Genomic DNA, 19,657 nt, shown 5'->3' on the forward strand with positions numbered 1-19,657 from the left:
GAGACCCTGGGGCCCAGATACCCCACAGGATACATGCTTAGACATATGTGAGCACTGCAACAGGGGAGTACATACTTGGACCCAGACACTCACATGAGAGCTGCTAGTGTGGATGTGGGGCCCGAGTCCCTCCGGCAGTCATGTGGGCAGCACGTTACAGAAGGGGACATTTAACCCAGAGACACACACAGGGCCCCCACACAGGGGAAGCCACTTTAACCTCTAAACCACATGTTTGAGTATACCATGATCCTGACCACATCAAGGTATCCCTGTATCCCCAAAGCACAAACATCCTTCATTCACATGAGAAGTACAACCACAACCACTGTCTCAGGACAACCCCTTCTTCTCCCCCAGCCTTTCCCTGACTCCAACACATGAATCCGTGGTTGCTACCAGAATACAGACAGACCAAGGAGCAAACGTGTTAATTACCCTTCTGTAACACACTCAACAATGCATCTAAGGGTTCAGAATATCTCCTTCCTAGTCCTTGCCTTTCTCAGGTCTAGCTGCCTGTCTCATGCCATGGAATGTAGCTCAGCCACTATTTCCATTTGCAAGCTCCTGTAATAAAGGCAGAAAGTCTAACTTCAAATCCACTAAAATTACATTTTGGAACTAAAGAATTAACAGAAGGAGAACGGATTTGCTAATTGGTTTGCTTGGTTCTTGGAAGTAATATAACCTTATACGTACAACCAAGCACTAAGATCCAAGAACTCACATATAAGTCAGAGGTACACGGAGGCCACATACACATACACTTACAAAGACCCTCACTGCCACAGTGAAAAAAAGAGCAGAAACACAGAGGGAAAAGGGGTGGAGTGACAGAATCACAGGACATCCTGTTATTAGTGCTGCATGCAGTGACATGTGCAGAAAACAGGCACACGCCCATGTCCACACACAGAGCAAACCTGATAAGCATACACCACGATCCTGGGTCTCCATGTCCCATCCCTGCACGATGTACACGCATGCACACGCATAACAGCCACCTACACAGACCCGTAACACAGGCATTGTGCACACACCCACACATGTACACACCCTGTATACACACACAGTTGGACTCACACACACACACACACACAGTGAGGGCTTAGACTCCCACCTCTCCAACCTCTCTAATCTTGCCATCATCCACAGAATCTCCCCTTGCCCTCCAATCCCCCAAATCCCTAACCTTCCCTTTGGCCTTTCTTCTCTGTCACACCCAGCTGGCAGCTCTCAAGGGGAGCCACAAAGGGAGGCTGCCAAAGCAGGTGGAGGAACAGAGTTGGACAGAGAGCAGAGAAATGAGGGGCAAACTCTGTGCTGGAAACAGGAACCTCTAACAGCAGTTCCTGCCATGCCAGGCCTCACTGTGAGCCAGCCTCTATGATGGCCTCCCCTGATCCAACCAAGCCTGATCCTACACGGCCTACACAAATCCCAACCCCATCTTGCCCTTTCTCCTCTGAGATCACTTTACCGAAGGCCTGACTCTCTCCGCCCCACAAGCTGCCTCCCCAGCTTCCAGGCCCCTTCTCCACTGTCTCCAACCAGTTCCCCATCTTAAAACCTCTTCTCTCTCTTCTAAATCTGGCTCCACTATCTCCCACCTTCCCAGCTATTCTCCAGCTATTCTCTCTCCTGGGCTCTCTCTCCTCTGCAAGCCTCTCTCATTCCTCCTCTCACCCAACTCCCCACTTTTCCTCTTTACCCCGCTCTTTCCCTTTTCAGCTTTTCTGTCCCCACTCCCTAACCGAGCAGGGGCTCACACCTGCTAGCCCAAAGGTGTTTCATACATGGTAGGATTCCAAGGAACACGCTCACACACTTACTCTCTCCCCCCACTTGCACACCACCCACATCCAGACACGCCCTGGACACCCATGCCGGGATTGACACAGATACCCAGGCCAATGATGGAACACACATGCAAAGACACACACTTGCCACCAGGGACACAGAAAATCCTTCTCATGCAGCCACACATCCCCACACACAGGAGGCTGATAGGAGGTGAGCCCCAGCAAGGAACATGCATTCTCAGGGTCAGAGGTGACAGGTACCAGTAAGGCCAAAAGCTGCCCCACAAGCCAGTGGTCAGCCCAGCAGCCCCCTAGGCAGCAAGCCGGCAGAGGAAAGATACGACAGGACAGACTTGAAAACCGCTGGCTGCACATGTGTGCACGAGCAACTGGGCCCCCGTGTGCACATGGCACCGACACACAGGGGACACGAGCCTGGACAGCGACACACACGCGGACACCCGGGCTGCCACCTCCACCGAGGGTCTCCAAGACCACCCCACACCGGCCGCCCCCGCGCGCTCGAGACCCTGCCCCCACGAGGCCTGTCCCCGACCCCCCGACCTCCGCTGTCCCCCTCCAGTTACCATAACTCCCCCCACTCGGAAGATGCAGCGAGAACATGCGGAGGGAGCAGCTGCCGCCGCCGCCGCCGCCGCCGCCGCGGCCTCCCCACCCCCCTCCCGGCGCCCACGCACACACGCGCCCCCGCCCCCAAGAGCGCGGCGCCCCCCCACGCGCGCGCTCCTCGTCCGCCCGGCCCCGCCCTTACCTCGCACCGCCCCCAGGAGGGGTCGGGGGGGGATGTCCCCGGTGGGGGAGGGGCCCCGCCCCTGCGCGGGGGAGGGGCGGGGTGCAGCGGTAGAGGGGGCGGCGCGGCCCGGCTCGCGCCGCCCGGCGCGGTGGGGGCGGCGGCGGGGCCCGGGACGGCCGGGACGGCCGAGCGGTGACGGCCGCGGGAACGGCTCCCTCCGCCGCCGCTCCCGCCGCTGCCGCCGTTGCCCGGGCCCCGCCGCCGTTGCTAGGCGACCGCTGCTGCCGTGGCCGCCTCTGTCACGAGCCCCGTCGCCCGGAGACAGCGCAAGAGAGACACGGGAGGGGGACGAGGGGACCCCCAAAACCAACCGGGCCTCCCACCATCCTCCTGAGCAGGACCCCCCATCAAAACCTCGGAGGGAACGAGGGGCTGCGGCTCCACCCAGCAGAGGAGGAGCCCTGGATGCCAATGCCCCTCAAAGGTCCGGCGACCTCTCCTGGGCTCGAGAGTCCACAGCCTTTGCACAGACCTTCTCAGACCCAGGTCCCCAGGGCCCCAAAGACTCCTATGTTCCCTGCAGCACATCCTCCATGCCCTTTACACATTCCACGTCCACCTGAGAACCCCAAACGTTCACCAGCTATCAACTCTTTTGCTAAACCCTCCCCCTAAATATATATACCCCCGGACCCCCTCCCGACCCCTATTGAACCTCCAACACAAACACCTCCACATACCGTCCTCCAACTCCAAACACACATGGGTGCCCTTCCCCTAAACACACAGGAGACCCACACCAGAGACCCCAGACCCTGAGGACTGAGGGTAAGGAGAAAGAAGGTGAATATGTGGGCTGAGACGCCAACCACCGGATATATGATAAACATGCTCCACAAGCATGTGACCATTCTGGCCTCGACACACAGGTATGCACACATGTACACAAACCTTTCCCAGACATGGACATGACTGACTCCCTCTCTCTCTCTCTCTCTCTCACACACAGATGTGACAGACATCACACACATTCTCTGTACACACTCCACCACCACCACCTGGCTTTGCCTCACAGAGATGTGCTACCCACACACCCCCATGGTCAGAAGTTTCCATGACAATGACACACACCCCTGGCCACCCATCCGCCCAGGGTCCCAGAGCTGGTCCCCAAGGGCAGTAAGGCCTCGGCCTATGAGAACAGGGCTGAAGGGAGCCAAGGGATGGAGACAGGCCACTGGCTCTCTCCAAGGAAGAGAAACTGGAAGGCTGGATCCCTGAGGGGAGGGGTAGCTGGTGGAAGAAAGGGGTCACAAGGGGTTGAGGGGATGAAGGACCTGGACCCTTGGTCCTGGAAGGGGAACAGAGTGGTAGGGGGCAGTAACAAGGGGGTTTCCGGGGGGCTGAGGGCGTCTCTCTGCACCTTGGCTGCAGATCTCTGTTCTCTGCCTTCATCTCCCCTCACTGTTCCCATGGAAACCTTTTAAGCGAACTTCTCAGGAAGACAAAAATCTTTTTTTAAATGACTAAAGAGGGGGGTGGAGGGGGGGCAGAAAGAGGGAGGGAGGGGAAGAGACAGATGGAGAGAGGGAGAGTTGGAGAGACAGACGGAGCACATAGCTCCACAGACAGGCAGAAAGATGAGATGGGGGTCTGATGGAGATCCACCGGGAGCAGAGGGGAGAGGCAGAGGAATCAAGAGGACAGAGAAAATAAAGAAATCGGGGAGGAAAGAGAAAGAAGGTGATAGAATTGCAGAAAACAGAAACAGCTGATAAGAAGAGGGGAAAAGGGTAAAGAAAATAGGGAGGGTCCACAGGCCATAAGGTCTGGAAGAAGAATCAGGAGCGTGGGGGTGGGGCTGAGGTCTGGGGGCAGGGCAGGAACTAGGTCATTCTTTCCAAGATCCCAGACCTGGGGCTGGGAGGGGCACGGGCAACTACACTCGGACAGGAAGCTAAAGATCTAAGGAGACTATTTTTGCAAGCACCGGGGAAAGAGTCAAACTTCGCTGCTGGAGAGGAAAAAGGGAGCGAAACAGCAAGGACCGCTGGGGCCTCTCACCCACAGCCTCCGTCCCGCTCAGATCCCAGAGGAGGGCGCCTGCTCCGCCCAGGTTCCCACTCGCAGAATTCGAGACTTTGTCTCCGCCTCCTCCCGGCCCCTGACAGCTCCTCGGTTCCCGGACTCCCCCTCCCATGCAACCCTGTCCATCTTCAGCCCTCTCCCCGCAACTGTCCGGGGCACGAGAGCCTGCTCGAGCCTGCTCGGCCGCCGTACCATGCTCGCCGTGGGGCCGCCCCTCCACCGGCACGGAGACTGTGCGTCTCAGCAGTTTGTTGCGACTGGACTCGCTCCTCCGGTCCCGGATCAGAAGGGGGTGTATCTAGGGGATGCGGGGGGGGGGGGGTGTCAGACCTCGCTGGCCCAGGCCGTCCCTTCTCTTTCCCTCCCCCACCAAGGAAGGATGAGCCTGCCTTTCCACCAGGCCTGACCACCTTCTGCTCCCGCCCCTCTATACTCTTTTAAGTGTCTCGGGGTGAGTGGATTTCTCGATTTCTCGTTCCCTTCTCCCTCCGAGTCTGTCTCCCTCATTCCCTTCCGTCCCACCCTCCTCTTTTCTTCCACCATTTCTTTTGAAACACCCTCCAGGGAATTCCCACAACCCCTCTGGCCTTCGCTGCTCCCTGAATCCACTTTCCCCTTGACCTTCAGTTCCTCCATTCTCCCTGTTTTCCTCCCAACCTCCCACCTCCCTCACCCCCTTCCCTCCCTCCGTGGCTGTCACGGGGGTAGCAGAAGCTGCATTTATAATCAGGATCCACAGCTTGTCTCCCTCCCACGGCCAGGCTTGCGGCCAGAATGGGACCCAACCTCCCCACCCCCCAGAGGGCTTGGTCACCTCCCCCCACCCTTCATCTCCTTCCATCGCCCCTCTCACTTCCCTTTAGCCATCACCTCTCCCTAAGCCTCATCCCCAACTCGCCCTTGCCACCTCCTCCTAACCTCCACCCCTCCAAGAACCACCCACCCCACTAGTCCCCAGCCCGGGCTCCACAACTCAGCCAATTCCAGCTCCCTGTGGCCCTACACTCTGTCATTTCCCACTCCCTCCCTCAGCACCCTTCCTATTTCAGTCTCTGGCCACTGGTCCCCTGGACCTGTCTGTCCCCAGCTCTGTCATTCCTTCATCCCCCCACCCACTGTCCTCCCTCTTCATCCTCACACAGTCTCCAGTTTCCCCAATTCATCCTACAGACCTCAAACCCTTGGTCAAGACCAGTGACCACTAGTGAATCACTCAAATGCCCCCCAGTGCCTAAAACTCCCCAAACCACCTCTCCCTTGAGTCACCGTGTCCTCCCCTGGACACTTGGACTTGACTCTGTGCCTTGGAAGCTCTCTACCCAGCCATCTCTCCACACTCACTTGCCCCCCAGGTCCCTTGAAACCCTGGTTAACCTCAACTCCAGTTCTAACCCTGCCTCGCTACACCCTCCCTGACAGCTTTCGGGGCACATCTCTCACCACCCCTCTGGTCTTGCAGGCTGCCCTATCACTCTCTAAAGCTGATCCCCAAATCACCCCCACTCCCAGTCATGCCTCTGGGCGTCCACCCTTCATATTCACATCTTGTTTCCTCTGATGGATCCTCCACTGCTGACCCAGCTCCAAAGTCAGAACCCACACTCTAATCACCCTGCATGGCCGCCACCTCCCACAAGGATGCTCTGTTCATTTCACGTCTTTCACTCTGGCTAGTCCCTGCCCCTATCCCACTCTTACTCCTTTAGACAACTTCCCATACTCCCAGTTCCCCTCACCCCCAGGCATCTCTTCCCTTATATTCCTTCCCCATGTCCCTGGCGAAAGCCCTCCCAGTGTCTCTCTAAACCCTGATCTCAGCCTTCCCCATCTTCACTGCCAACCACACCCAGACCTACTGACCTCTGTCATCTCTCCTGGTACCCTGCAGCCCCTTCCCAGTTTCCCCACTCAGAGACCCCACTCTCTGAGTCCTGTACTCTGCCCCACGCCAGGGAAAGGACAGGGAGTGGTCAGTGATGGGGCTTACTGAGTGGGGGGAGAGGAGAGGGTCCCGACGATTGCTTTGGAGACAATCCCTCCAAAGTGATCCCCATGTCTTTACCCCTCCTCCAAGCTCCTTAGTTTCCCTTCCCTAGCCTAACCTATCCCACAATATAAGCAGGGCGAAAACAGGAGGCACCCACAAATCTTTAGAACCATATCTCCTCCCCATCACTGTACATGGCCCTCAAAGACCCCCTGGCCAAGGGGAGAGAACACCTGCCCCTTCTGACATCCCAACCCCAATCTCAGTGGCCACCCTCCTCCCACCACTTGCCAGTGTTTCTCTCTTTGCCTTCTTTGTGTCTCGCGTCCCTTCGCTAATGAGGATTCTCCCCATCCTTCTCTCCACATTTTCCCACACTACCCAGAGGTCTTTTCCCAGCCTTCCCACTCTGCTCACCTCGTCCTCATCCAGCATGAGAAGCTGGTTCCCCGAGATGATGCAGAACCGAGGGTTCCAACCAGGACGATCATATGGGGAATGAACGTATTGGGTTCGGTGCATAGGGGGTCCCCGTACATCTAGGGGGCAGAGACACACAGAAACGGTAAGGGAGGCTCTATGTATTTGGGAGACAGAGGTGTCTAAAATGGCAAGAAGAGAGTCCATAAAGGGGCAGAAGGGGAACCCACCCGCCTTGAGGAGATCACAGATGGGGGTGAGGGCCCCAGTAACTTTACAGGAACAGAAGATAAGCTGCTCTATCTGGGGAAAAAGAGGTGAGGGGAATCACATCACAGGGGACTCTGGAGACTTGGCAGAAGAAATACAGAGGAGTGGTTCAGAGAGGGGAATTATATCATGACAGAGAAGGTACAAGTTGGAGGCAGAGAAAGGTGAAGGAGCTCTCCAACCACTTCAGAAAAATAAAAAGGTGGAGGGTGCAGCAAAACTGGCAGAAGAAAAACACAGGGAGGTTGGTGGCAAGTGTCTGGGAAGAGGGAGGTCATCCAGATAGCTGCAGAAGACAAGGATTTGGACGTGGCACCACCCATCTGCAAGAGAGTAAGAGGAAGACTACAGAGCTGTGGGAAAGAAGGAAGGGGATGTAGGGACATTTGGGTCATGAGACTCTAAGAGCTAAACATCTGGAAAAGAGAGGGAGTGAGGGAACTTACCTGTTCCCAGAGTCAGAGTCATGAGAGGGCCTCCCCTCCTGCCGCTCCTCTTTCCTCCACTCCCTCCTCCCCTAGCCCAACCCTGCTCATCCTTTGGGGAAAGATCTGGTTCTGCTAGTGGTGGCGGGGAGAATGGGTCTTGTAGGCATCTGGCTGTGGAGGGGATGGGGAGTGAGGAGGTAGGAAATATGCTGTTTGAATGAATACTGAATTGATGTCTTCCCCTACTCCATGCCCGGAGGTCGGAGGTCAAAGATTCAATACTGCCCCCTACACCACCCCCTCCCCGCCCTATCGCGTCTACACAGACAGGATGGGAGCCAACTCTACAAGTCAGGAACCTCCCCAAGGCTCGGTGAGGAGCTTGAGGAAGAAAGAGGGGAGGGAAGAATGGAAGATCCAGGCATGTGACATAGAGCGGGTCTCCCAAGACTAAAGCTGGGATTGGGGACAAAACTTCTAAAAAAGAAGAACAGTAGACTAAGGGTCACCCCTGCTCAGAGACCCACCCCCACCCAGGGTCCTTCTTCCCCAACTTTGCTGTTCTTCTTCCCATGCCCCCATCCTTGCAAACTGCTTCCCCTTTAAACCCCAATGCCACACACCATCACAGGGACGTAGGAGACAGGCCTTATAGAAGACAGAAATCAAATTGGTGACATCAAAGTGATAGAAAATAGGCCTAAGGAATCAGAGTCAGAGTTTAGAGGAAGAAAAATCCTGTTACCTTTATAGGATAATTAATCATGGGTATATTGCAGGAAAAGAACTGGTCTTTGAACTTCATTCCAACTGAAAGCTCTGAATAGGAGTTTTGAAAAATCTAACCCCTTTCTGTCTATAAACATGTTTCAAATTTACCCAATCTGCAGGTCAGAGTCAGAGATGAGCCCCCAGAATACAGGTATCTAGAAACCCCAATACTTTGAAACTCTCACTTATCTCAATGCCACCGCAGAGATTCTAACCAATACCCTCTAGATACAGAGATTACCAAAACCCAGGCTCTGGGACTGCAGACACTGCAGGAAACATGTCCACTGCAATCAGACCCTGAGGACCCCCAGAGGAGACATCTGTTGATACATATCATCATCATGGGAGGGACTGGTTCAGGCTGCAGCCACAGGGGGGCAGGTAAGACTTCAGGGGACACCTTCCGGGAGCGGGGAAGGACATGGGGAACTTAGCTTAGGAGCACCTCTGGAAATATACACATACAAATATTGTCTGGACTTAAGTAAGGATGATTCTGGGAAGCAGATGCAAGAGACAGAGAAACACAGTTGAGAAAAAGGAAAGATTTACTAGGATGAGCAATTCCACAGGGCTCAGATGCGGATCTCTTGTAGGTCCTGTTCCAACCACCAAAACCTATGTCTTTGCTCCCCAAATCTCCAACACCCCAGGAAGTAGAGGGGCCAAGAAAAGAGGAATGGGTGATAAGAGCTGGGGAAAGTGAGTAGGCACAGACTAGTGGTGATAAGATGGGGAATGGGGTGGGGAAGAGAGGATGGGGTGGAGAAGAAATAACAAGGATGGATCTAAGAGAAAAGGAGACAGGAATGATGGTAAATCTTTAGGGACAAGGGAATATACCAGAAGGGCCCAAATGGACATGGGGCAGAGAAAATGAGGTGGACCTCATAGGTACTAGGACAAGGGGGTCAAGAAGGAGGGGGCAAAGAGGTGGTAGAGATATAAGGGAGCTACCAGATAGAAGTGAGGAAGAGAATGGACACCACAGAAGGGACTGATATAGGGGAAGGACAGAAGGGGGACTCATATAAGGAACGGACACCATATGGGGGGAAAGATATAGGTGATGGACACCAGAGGAGGGAGGGGGAATGGAAATAAGGATTGGAGGTGGGGGAGGGGGATAAAAGTGGTGAAGTGAAGGAAGTGGATAAGACCCCAGGGATTACATTTCAATGGTCAAGGGCCTTGATGAGGGTCAGAGTGTGGGGCAGGGTCCTAACCCGCCCCCTACTCCCATCACTCAGTCTTACTTGTATTGCCCCCTCCACCCCCCCAACAAACACACACTGAATTTGGCCCTCCCCCTGCCCTGGTCTCTCCTCCCCCAACCCATTCCCCATTCTCTCTCTCCTCTCTTCCCTCCATCTGGACCCTCCATTCCTCTTCCTCCCTCCCCCCACTGCCTCCCTCTCTCTCCATCTGGCCCCTTCTTCTCTCCCTCCATCTCCTGTCTTTTTCTACCCCCTACCATACTCTGAGCCCCCCACCATATTCTTCCCCCCATCTTCTTGGCTTCTCTTTTCACCCCTATGTTTTCATTTTCTTCATTTTCCCCTCCTAGCCCCTCTCCTAAAACTCTGTCCTTCTATTTCCTTGATATTTTCCTCATCTCTCAGCTCCCACCTCCAAATTATTTCTGCAGCTCTTCCCCCAACCCTGTCCTTCTATCTTCCCACCCTTTCTGGCGATCTCTTTCCCCTTCATCATTTTCCCCTCAGCCCCCCTTCAAGGCCTGTTTCTTGGCTCCTCCGGCCCCTATCTACCCCTATTCTCTGACCTCCAATCCCTCATTCCCCATTGCTCCCATCCCCGCCTTCCCGGTCCTCCTCTCCCCTTCTATTTCAGCTGCTCCCCCCCCTGGCCCCAGCTCTGCCCAGCCCCCCCCGCCCCTCCCCCCTTCTCCCCCCCCAACTGGCCCTCCCCCTCCCCTCACCACCGTACCTCTGAAGGGGGCATAGGACATCGCGGGGATGCTCCCCCGATGGATGGAGGCGCGAGACCTGCTCATCAGGCCTGGGGGGGAGGGGGCGGGGGGGCCGGGGGAGAAAGAGAGGAGAGAAAGAGGGGGAGAGAGAGGGGGAGAAGGAGGAGGAGGTGGAGGAGGAGGAGGAGAGAGGAGCGGAGAGGAGCAGAGAGGAGCAGAGAGGAGGAGAGAGGAGGAGGAGGAGGAGAATAGGAGCCAACGGCAGCAGCGGCAGCAGGGAGAGGGAGAGAGAGAGAGAGAGGGGGGCGGGGGAGCGAGCGCGAGAGGAAAGAGCAGGAGGAGGAGGAGGAGGAGAGAGTCTCTGCAGCCCCCACCCCTACTCAGTGAGAACCAGAGAGGGAGAGACCCCTGACTCAAAAACACACCAGAGAGGGAGCAGTTCTAAAGATGCAGACCCCAGACCCTGAGATGGGGAGACCCCAGACCCACAGAGAAAGATACCTTGCCACCCGGGGTGGTGGGAGGGCGGGGGATAATCTGAGGCACAAACCCAAAGTCTAGAGGAAAAGAGACCCCAGTCTCAGAAAAAAAGACCCCAGACCCCCCCGCCCCCCACTCTGAGAGATGGGTCAAAGGTCAAAACCTGAGCATCCTGTCTCAAAAAGGTTCTCCATAGCCACAGATATCTTAGACTCAAGACTCAGACGTGATCTCAGGGACTGAGACCTAAGAACTAGACTCAAAGAAATAGATGAGACCCAGATTCAGAAAGAACCCAGACCTAGAATTAGGTCTTTGAGAACTCAGACCCAGAGAGAGATATGAGACCCCAGACTTAGATCTCAGAGAAAATAAACTGCAGACTCGGAGACTGACAACTCGAGAGACACAGATACTCCAGACCCTGGGGGCAGTGGGGGCGGGGCCAGGAGACACTCAGCTAGCCCGGAGATGCAGAATTCAAGAGACCCCAGACTCATAAAGAGTTTCTAAGATCTCTGAGAGAGGGTGATCGCGGACCCAGAAACCTCCTAAACAAAAAACAATGAAACTCAATCCTGAGAAAGATGCCAATGCAAATACTGAAAGACCCCACAGAGATCTCAGAGACAAACTCCAAACCCAAAGACAGAGATCTCAGGGAGACCCCAGCCCCAGAGAGGCAGGTATGAAAGAACTCAGCCTGGGAAATGCCCAGTCATACCCACAGAGCAGACCAGAGACCCCAGACCTAGGAGGAAGGGGGAATACTGGGTAGGGGGTGACGCAAGAGCGTTTTTCTCCCTGCCTCCTTCCACCTATTTCTCCTCCCATTGGCCCCTGTCTCCATTTTTGGGTCACAGGATGTGCTTGGGCCCCAGGGAGTTTATGTAGGACAGGTCCTGGCTCCTAGGGGGATGGGTTAAGGGAAGGAGACCCAAGAGTGAGAGGTAGACTTGTCCCGGAGAGTGAAACAGCAAGGGGATAAGGGACAAAAGGACCATCACTACTTCCTGGTGTCCTCTTCATATCCCCAACCTGCAGCCCTTCCCCCACACCCCATACCGATTCACCAGTCTGTCTCCAGCTTTGGGGTTTCAGTTAAGAGGGCTGAGCGCCCTCAGCCCCATTTTAATCATCTTCTATCCCATTTACAGGGTCTCACTCTGTCCTTTTTTAAAAATGCATCTTTCCTCACCTAGGCATGGTCTTGCCATGCCGTGTCTGCCTAATCACTCCCCCCTACCCAGGGACAGCTGGTTCCTCAGGTTATACTTGCGCATCCCCAATTCAGGCATCTGTCACTCCTAACCAAAATGGCAGGGGGCGTTCTCTCCACCTCCTGAGGTTCAATCTCCTAAGACCCTCCCACTCCTTAAGGCCTCGGGAACAGTGTAAGGGCTGTTACTAGGCACATTCTGGGGTTTAAGTATGACTCCCCACTCCACAACCTGACGCATCGACTCTGCGGGGTCTCCAGACCCCCTTTCCTTGCGCCAGGTCTCTCATCACGTGGCCTGCGAGGCTGTCCCGCGATTGGTCTCTTCGCGTAGCTCATTGAGGTACCGCCGCCTGAGGGGACCGGCCCCCTCACGTGACAGTGGAAGGCCGCTGCGGCTCTCCTCAGCCTGCAATAGGCCGTTTCCGGTTTACACGGAAACAGGTGTCCCATTTCCGTGCACGTCTGCAGACCCGGCTGTTGATTGGTTGGATCCCTCTTCGCCCCTCCCTCACTGGGAGGCGGGACAAACTGGGCCACGTGAGGGCAAGGATTGGCTGGCTCTGGGGGTTAGGGTGGTCTGGCTTCTACTGTCACGTGGTCAGCGCTGTTTTCTTATCACGTGGCTGCTGCCCAGGTAAGAAGAGGCCGCTCTTCCTAGCTTTGGGGCCCTTCCTCGGCGTAACGTGTGGCCTTTGATATTCAACTCTCCTCTACCAGCAGAGGCTGCATGAGGGGGGGGCGGGCTCCCGCATTCCTGCTCGGCGGAGGGGTGAGTGACCGGCCCCGCCTCTTCCGGTCCTCGAAGCTTCGACCACCACCCGCACCCCAAATCCCAGAGGTTGGCCCGGGAGGAGGTAGTGAAAACCGAGTCTTTGTCTTAATTTTACAAGTTTCTCTCTCAGCTTCAGGGACCTTTTCCTTCGGGGTGCAGAAGAGGGAAGGCAGAGCCTGAGTGTCTATCCAAGCAAAGGGTTCCCGGGGTGCAATTTCCTGGGGTATTTATGGGGAGACACAGAATTCACTTCCTGCTCTCAGGCCGCTCTGTTCCTGTCGCTTCTTTGGATGCCGGCCCTGCTGCCTGTAGTCTCTCGCCTTCTGTTGCTACCCCGAGCCCTGCTGTCCATGGCTTCAGGAAGCCCCCCGTCCCAGCCCTCGCCAGCCTCGGGCTCCGCCTACGCTGCCGGCTCGGTCTCTGCAGCCTTTGTCACCTGCCCCAACGAGAAGGTCGCCAAGGAGATCGCCAGGTGGGGACCTCAGTGTGGAGCGAGGAAGGATGCTTAGGAAGGGAGAGTTGGAGGTGGGGGAGAAGAGTGCCCTCCCGCTGCTTCCTGCCTGTCTCTGGGCTGCCAGTGCAAAAATCCGGGTCACGGGGTTTCTAAATGGGGCTGTCTTTTCACCTTAAGGGCTGTGGTGGAGAAGCACCTGGCAGCCTGCGTCAACCTCATTCCTCAGATTACATCCATGTGAGTCATAGAAGTTGGGGGGTTAACCTACCTCTCGGGTCTGACTGGCAGTCTTTTTTCCTTGGGGGAAATCTTTGCTGCCACAACGCTCTCTTCCTGACCTTTTCAGCTATGAGTGGAAAGGAAAGATTGAGGAGGACAGTGAAGTGCTGATGGTGAGAAACGTTCCCTCACCCAACAAAAACTTAATTCCCTGACCACTTACTTTGATCCCTGTCCCTCGTCTGAGATCCTGAAATCAATTTCACCTTTTGATTCAATTGTCTTCCCTCCCTTAGATGATAAAAACCCAAAGTTCCTTGGTTCCAGCTTTGACAGATTTTGTTCGGTGAGAACTTTATGGGTAGAGGTGAGGGTGTGTCCTGTGGGGTGAGACTTGCTGGGCAGTCTAAGGGGGTGGGCTCCTTCGGGTAAATCTCTGAGTGATCCCCCATCTTTTTCCCAGTTCTGTGCACCCTTACGAAGTGGCCGAGGTGATTGCATTGCCTGTGGAACAGGGCAACTCCCCGTACCTGCATTGGGTGCGCCAGGTTACAGGGTCAGTTCCTGAGTCCGGCACAGCCCCACCGTGATGAGCCTTTGTTTTTGCCACGTTCCCTTCATATACTTCAATGCCCCCTGCCTTCCAGGTGATGACTGGACCCTTAATAAAGCTTTAGTTCTGTCATTTTCCTTTTTCCTTGTCAAAAAGTGAATTTGGTTGGGAAGATCAGAAGTGCTTCTAGTCCCTTTGTTCTCATCTTTCAGAATGACTCAGAGCTGCTAAGTTTATTTATCTTTATTTCAATGATACAGAGCCCAGGATCCTTTATCATCCTCCCCTCCTCAGTCTCCGTCCCCAGGGGTTAAATAATTTTTAAAAATATTTAAAAAGCTGTAACAAAATAACATCAAAGGAAATGGGAAGAGGAATGGGGGAAGGGTCAGGAATCATGAAGGGAGTAGAGAAGAGAGAGCCTCTTCCCCAACCCCCCACCTGGATTCCAGCCTGGGCAGTAGGGCGAAGTACCCCCTACCGCCGCAGGTACATCCCAGCTGTAGGTGAGGTCAGAGGTCAGGGTATGAAAGTGCCGGTGAATGTGAATGGGGAAGTAAGTGGGCAGAGGCAGGCTGTTCAGAAGATGCCCCCTCCTCCCCACTCAACCAGGTACTGCACAGAGCCATCAGGCCGTACTCTCCGAGCAAGGACCCGGACGGGGTCCCCTCGGGACAGGTAGCCGACCCCACCTCGGACTCCTCCCCCAGTTCCAGGAGACAAACTACGGCACAGGGGAGAAGGGGGTGCTGAGCGTCTAGGAAGACCTGGGGAGGGGGCTGGGACTGAGGAAGATGAGGCAGTCATCGAGTGGGGGGCACTTTTAGGGAGGTCTGTGGGGAAACCAATGTGAAGTTCCAGGGGTGACCTAGGGAGAGAAGGCAATTGTCAGTCCAGATGGAGATTAAGGACTGACCAGAAATGGACGCCATGTGTGGATTAGAGAAACAAAAAAAAAACGGTTAGAGACCAAGGAACTTAAGAGCACAGAGGTGAAGAGGACAGAGGTATCACAGGTAAAGGAGTAGAATCTCACCTGTCTGGGGGTTCACCATCCCCAGAGGTCCCTGCGGTGCTGGCAGAGGGGTGGAAGGAAGCGAACATCCGGATGGGACTGCTGGGGTTGGGGGAGGGGGAAAGTCAGGACCCGAAGCAGGGGAACAGGACCCTCTCCCCTGAGAAGGGCAGAGCTCAAACACTACCCTCAAGGAACCCCTGTCCCCAGAATACTGGGAAGCAGACATTGGCTCTAAGTGTCTCTAGGAAAAGAAGTGGGCAGCCAAGGGAGAGAGGGGAAAGAATTCTGGGTGAGAAAGTCCAGAAAATGTAGACGACTGGAAGAGAGGTTCCAAGGGAGTACACCTGGCTGGAGGCAGGAGGTGCACTGACCTGGGCAGGCAGCGGGCATCTGTGGGCCGGAAGTTGTAGCCGCTGCTGCCCTGGTAACTCTGGTTAGGGCTGGAGGGTGGTGGAGACACTGAGGCCTAGAAGGAGCAAAGGACTGAGAGATAATCCTTGATTTTTTCCCACACCACCATTTGCCCCACGGGGTGCCCCTGCCCTTGTACCTGCAGTGCCCTCTGCAGACGAGCCCGCTCCCTCTGCTCCTGGGGCTCGGGCTGGTTGCGCACTGCTGAGGGTGGCCCCAGCTCCTCCATTTTCCCCTTCTGCCTCCTCCTCAGGGGCTCTGGCTCCGGCCTCCGGCGCTTCCCCAGGGGACGTGAGACCCCTCCCCCAGGGCCCTGCCCTGAAGGGAAGCTGTAAGAGGCCTCCTTATCCCCCCAGCCCCCTCCCGGACACCCCAAGACCTCCCCGACTCCATACATACACCCTGAGAACTTCCCCATCCCCCCTGGACCAGTGACCTGGTGGGGGCTCCATCTCCAGTAGGGGCCTCCACAGGGGGAGGGATCCGAGCATGGAGACCAAACAAGCATTTTCTCTTCTTAATCTCCCTCCCTGAAATGAAACTGGGGTAAGGGGAGAAATAATATAAGGTCAGTGCCGTAGAAAAGGGACCCTCCTATGCCATTACTCAGTCCTTTTCAGAGGTGATCTTCCAGGTGGGCTGCAGCCCCTCCCCTCCCAGGCTGCCATACCATATCTCCATCTCTTTCTGAGCCTCCCTCCAACTCACCGGTCCTTGTGGCTATTGAGAGCAGAGAGGAGCCTGGAAGAACGTTCTCCCTTGGGGGTGTCTGAGAGCTGGGGGAGGGGAAGGAAAATGGGGTCAGGGGAGCAGTGATTCCCTCCCTCCCCCTTTTCTCCACATCTCCCTGGTCCACCCTGACCCCCAGAGCTGCACTACCCCTTACCTCCCCAAGGAGCAAACTGTCCCAATTCTCAGAGGTGAAGGGGAGGATCTCACGGTCAAAATCAAAGTATTTTTTCTTACAGCAAACGCTGAGGTGGTAGAGGACAAGATGAGCCACGTCCACCCTGGAGAAACATTAACTTGTCAAGGTGGTAGAAGGGTTACAAAACCCAGGGGGTGTCCCAAGGCGGGGGGCTGGGGCCTGTAAGGTGAAAAACTGGGGGTGTTGAGGGAGGAGTTATGCTGAGTTCGTGCCCCATCCAGCTCACCAGCGAAGCTGTAGCCTCCGGACCTTCTCAGGGCCCCCCCGACACACACAGCATTCAAACTCATAGAACCTGGACATGGGCAAGAGGGAGAAAAATACTTTTTACAGGAAAACTACACCATGCTGTGGTGGGGGGGGACTCCCAAGCAAGGACCGGGCCAACAGGTAAGCAAAGCTGCAGAGGTTGGGAAGAGACCAGGTCTGGGATGGAGGTGATGGAGCAGAGCTCTTGGAGAGCCCAGCCAGGCTCACCTGTCCCCGTAGAGGAGGGGCTTGCTCAGACACTGGGTGCAGGCCTCATGGAACCACTGTAGGCAGCTCCTGCACTGCAGCATCTTCAGGTTCCACCTGAGGGGAAACACAGGACCAGTGACCCCCAAATACCCCTCCTTAACTGCCCCAAACCCAGCTCACCACCTTCTCCCACACCTTCAACACTCCAGCCAGCCACCCGGTTCTTTCTCCTTCGTTCCCTGCATCCACCACCGCCCCCCACAACTTATTCCCTAACCCCCGCCCCTCACTACTCACTCCCCAGGGCCACCACAGTAACAGTAGCTCTGCTGCCGGTTGCTCAGATGCCCGGCGTCCCAGTCCAACCCCTTTAGTCCGTACGGCAGGGACAGCTTCATGCCCAGCATGGCCCGGGCATAGGGGCCCTTCTTCAGCGCACCTCCCCTCTGCAGGTGGAACAGGCAAGCGGCCTCAGGGGTGGGGGAAGAAAGGACTCGGGAGAGGCTGGGGGTGGGAGGCTCCCACAGGAAGGTGCCTTTACCTTGGTAGCGATGGCAAAGACGCACTGGCGGCAGACCCAGGATGTGCCCTCTCCCTCTCCGGGGGCTGGGGCCCTTGGAACGTGGCAGTCCTGGTGATAAGCTGAATAACGATAATATTGATAGACCACTCATTGCGTTGCATACCTGTCTGCACTAGGTGTTGGGACAGGAGGAGTCTTACCCATCTCATTTCATTCTTGACCGTGGTCCTGCTGGGGTGGGCGTGTTACCTTTATTTTAATAGCAGGTGAGGCAGCTGTGGCTCTTAAAAGTTTAGGGACTTGCCCAAGGTCACATGGGTAGAAAAGGGTGTATTTGAACTACTTTCTGCCTGCAGAGCTCACATGTCCCGTCCCATGTTTGCCACTCCCTGTGCTGGAAGGGAGTGAGGTTACAGGGTTGAGGAGATGGGCCAGAGCAGTGACTTGGGGACTCAGGCCAGGACAGGTGGTATAAGGACCAGTGCTAGAGGGAAGGGTGAGAGGCAGCCTGGAAGGCCCAGGGCAAGCTGGACCATTCAGGTGTCCCGCTCTCTCACCATGGCGACACTTCTCACAGCTGACCAGCCGGTTCCCAGGGACCACAGTCTCAGAGCGACATACACAGCAGAGGAGTTCCTCCCCAGGGAGGGCAGCTGTGAAGAATACAGTGTCAGAAGGCCTGTCCTTAAGCCCTTTCTGCCCCCCACACCAGGTTTCTGTTTTCCACGGGATGCACACCCTCAGGCCTCTCACCAGGGCTGATGTCTTTCCATAGAACCAGAAACTGGGAATCATCCTCAAACTGGACCAGACACACCTCCCGAGCACTGTCCACCTGGAATGGGTGGGCACAGAAGATCAAATGGAAGTCAGAACTAGATAAGGGAAATGAGAAAAGGTGACAAGTCAGAGATCAAAGGTCTTACCTTTTTGATGGTCCCCAAGTATAGCAGCCCATCTGTCCATCTGGCCAGCACATCTTGACCCTCCCAAAGTCGAGGCCTGGAGCCTGAGGTGGGAGCAGGGGAAGCTGGGTCCCAAAGTGGGGGGGCACCAGAGCGGCTCAGCCGGGGGGGCTGTGCCATTGCATCCTGGGGGGGCCTAGCTAGAAGTGGGATGGGAGGAGAAAGTTATGAATATTGAGGAACTGGTCCCCATTTTCTTTGCCTATTTTTCTGTCAAGGACTCAAGCAGGTGTGCCCCCAGTCTCCATTTCCCTGAGACACCTGGATGGGAAACCACTGGGCCCCCCTCCCGAGCTTCTTGACTCCAACTCTCCCAACACAGTCACCACTGGCTCTCTTCTCCCTACCCCCCCTACCAACCTAGTTCTCTAGTTTCCCAGCTTCCAGAGCTCCCCTGGGATGTTATATGCTGGCCTTGAGATTTTAGCAGAAACGATGGTTGCAGAGGCAAAGGTTACCACTCAATTTCTACTACCACCTTCTATTGCTGTTTAGAGGGATCATAATTGGGGTACTGTTTCCCAGAGATGTGTTTTAGGAGCTTTTTCTGGAGATGTTTTCCAGAGTGGAAACGGTTGCCTCCCGGGCCCGCGTGTCTCATTCAGAACAATCATCTTGATGCCAGGTTATGTCAGGTTACCCTTAAATTCGGGGCTCCCGCCCCCGGGTTAGATAACTTCCCTGAGTGCCCCGGGAGGGGGGCGTGTCCCAGTCTCGGTCTCTACTCCCCATGACGGCGAGTCCGAGAGGGGACTTGAGTCGGCCCGACCCGACCCGATGCCCGGGCGACGCGGCTCTCCCGCCCGCGCCCTGCGCGCCGACCCCCGGCTCCCTGCCCCCCCCACGGGCGCCTCCCGCCGCCTCCTTACCAGTGACAGCTGGGGCCGCCGGGAGCCGGGCAGAGGCAGACGTGGGAGACCGAGGCGAACCCCCCGCGCGGGGAGGGCACGTCTGGGCGTCGGGGGGCGTGCAGGCAGAGACCGGGGGGTCCCCAGGCCCAGCCCCTCCGTCCCGGCGGCTCTGGGGCGTATGACGCAGCAGCCAAAGCAGCGGCAGCGGCAGGAGGAGGAGGCGGCGGGGGGAAGGAGGAGAGGGGAGGAGAGGGGAGGAAAAGGAAGGGAAGGGGAGGGGAGGGACAAACCGGCTCGGGGGGAGGATGGTGGGAGGGGAGGACTGGGGGGAAGGAGGAGCCGGGGG

The 19,657-nt window shown here is 56.1% G+C and overlaps 3 protein-coding genes across 6 annotated transcripts in view; 1 reads left to right on the forward strand and 2 right to left on the reverse strand.

The window, feature by feature from the left end:
* SYNGAP1 (synaptic Ras GTPase activating protein 1) overlaps window positions 1-13,318 on the reverse strand; it is a 34,696-nt gene extending 21,378 nt beyond the window's left edge. Inside the window, exons 1-3 of the mRNA XM_089918877.1 lie at window positions 12,388-13,318; window positions 7,052-7,173; window positions 4,840-4,945 (exon numbers count right to left, since the gene is read on the reverse strand). Of these exons, the coding sequence (XP_089775003.1) occupies window positions 4,840-4,945; window positions 7,052-7,173; window positions 12,388-12,445 (286 nt within the window). The 5' untranslated portion in view covers window positions 12,446-13,318. The remainder of the gene's footprint in view (window positions 1-4,839; window positions 4,946-7,051; window positions 7,174-12,387) is intronic.
* CUTA (cutA divalent cation tolerance homolog) lies at window positions 12,668-14,288 on the forward strand. Of its 3 annotated transcripts, XM_089918875.1 has the most exons (7): window positions 12,669-12,792; window positions 12,879-12,927; window positions 13,194-13,402; window positions 13,562-13,621; window positions 13,731-13,776; window positions 13,900-13,949; window positions 14,067-14,288. In XM_089918875.1, exons 2-7 carry the CDS (start codon window positions 12,886-12,888, stop codon window positions 14,191-14,193), a joined length of 534 nt encoding a protein of 177 aa, XP_089775001.1. In that variant the 5' UTR covers window positions 12,669-12,792; window positions 12,879-12,885; the 3' UTR covers window positions 14,194-14,288. The 3 variants fall into 3 exon arrangements, with proteins under 3 accessions (XP_022437318.1, XP_089775001.1, XP_022437317.1); XM_022581610.3 differs by lacking the exon at window positions 12,879-12,927 and having other exon boundaries at window positions 12,668-12,792; XM_022581609.3 differs by lacking the exon at window positions 12,669-12,792 and having other exon boundaries at window positions 12,898-13,012.
* Window positions 14,289-14,401: 113 nt separating this feature from the next.
* PHF1 (PHD finger protein 1) lies at window positions 14,402-19,586 on the reverse strand. Of its 2 annotated transcripts, XM_022581606.3 has the most exons (15): window positions 19,330-19,586; window positions 18,422-18,600; window positions 18,249-18,330; window positions 18,053-18,148; window positions 17,514-17,614; window positions 17,270-17,418; window positions 16,991-17,086; window positions 16,740-16,808; window positions 16,472-16,595; window positions 16,294-16,361; window positions 16,022-16,126; window positions 15,725-15,914; window positions 15,546-15,640; window positions 15,193-15,273; window positions 14,402-15,024 (listed from the first exon to the last, which is right to left on the reverse strand). In XM_022581606.3, the coding sequence occupies exons 2-15, from the start codon at window positions 18,578-18,580 to the stop codon at window positions 14,736-14,738; spliced, it is 1,704 nt and encodes a 567-aa protein (XP_022437314.1). In that variant the 5' UTR covers window positions 18,581-18,600; window positions 19,330-19,586; the 3' UTR covers window positions 14,402-14,735. The 2 variants fall into 2 exon arrangements, with proteins under 2 accessions (XP_022437314.1, XP_022437315.1); XM_022581607.3 differs by lacking the exon at window positions 15,193-15,273.
* Between the last annotated feature and the right edge of the window lie 71 nt (window positions 19,587-19,657).

Source organism: Delphinapterus leucas, chromosome 10 (assembly GCF_059928025.1).
Source record: "Delphinapterus leucas isolate spDelLeu-1000000601 "Yukka" chromosome 10, BTC_Dleu_Yukka2, whole genome shotgun sequence".
NCBI lineage: Eukaryota > Metazoa > Chordata > Mammalia > Artiodactyla > Monodontidae > Delphinapterus > Delphinapterus leucas.

Coding starts and splice junctions, on each gene's coding strand:
- PHF1 (XM_022581606.3), bottom strand. CDS start 18,580: ATGGCACAGCCCCCCCGGCTGAGCCGCTCTGGTGCCCCCCCACTTTGG. Junction 18,331..18,421: donor ACTTGGGGACCATCAAAAAG/GTAAGACCTTTG, acceptor CACCCATTCCAG/GTGGACAGTGCTCGGGAGGT. Junction 18,149..18,248: donor ATGGAAAGACATCAGCCCTG/GTGAGAGGCCTG, acceptor TATTCTTCACAG/CTGCCCTCCCTGGGGAGGAA.
- CUTA (XM_089918875.1), top strand. CDS start 12,886: ATGAGGGGGGGGCGGGCTCCCGCATTCCTGCTCGGCGGAGGG. Junction 12,928..13,193: donor CATTCCTGCTCGGCGGAGGG/GTGAGTGACCGG, acceptor TCCTGCTCTCAG/GCCGCTCTGTTCCTGTCGCT. Junction 13,622..13,730: donor ATTCCTCAGATTACATCCAT/GTGAGTCATAGA, acceptor TGACCTTTTCAG/CTATGAGTGGAAAGGAAAGA.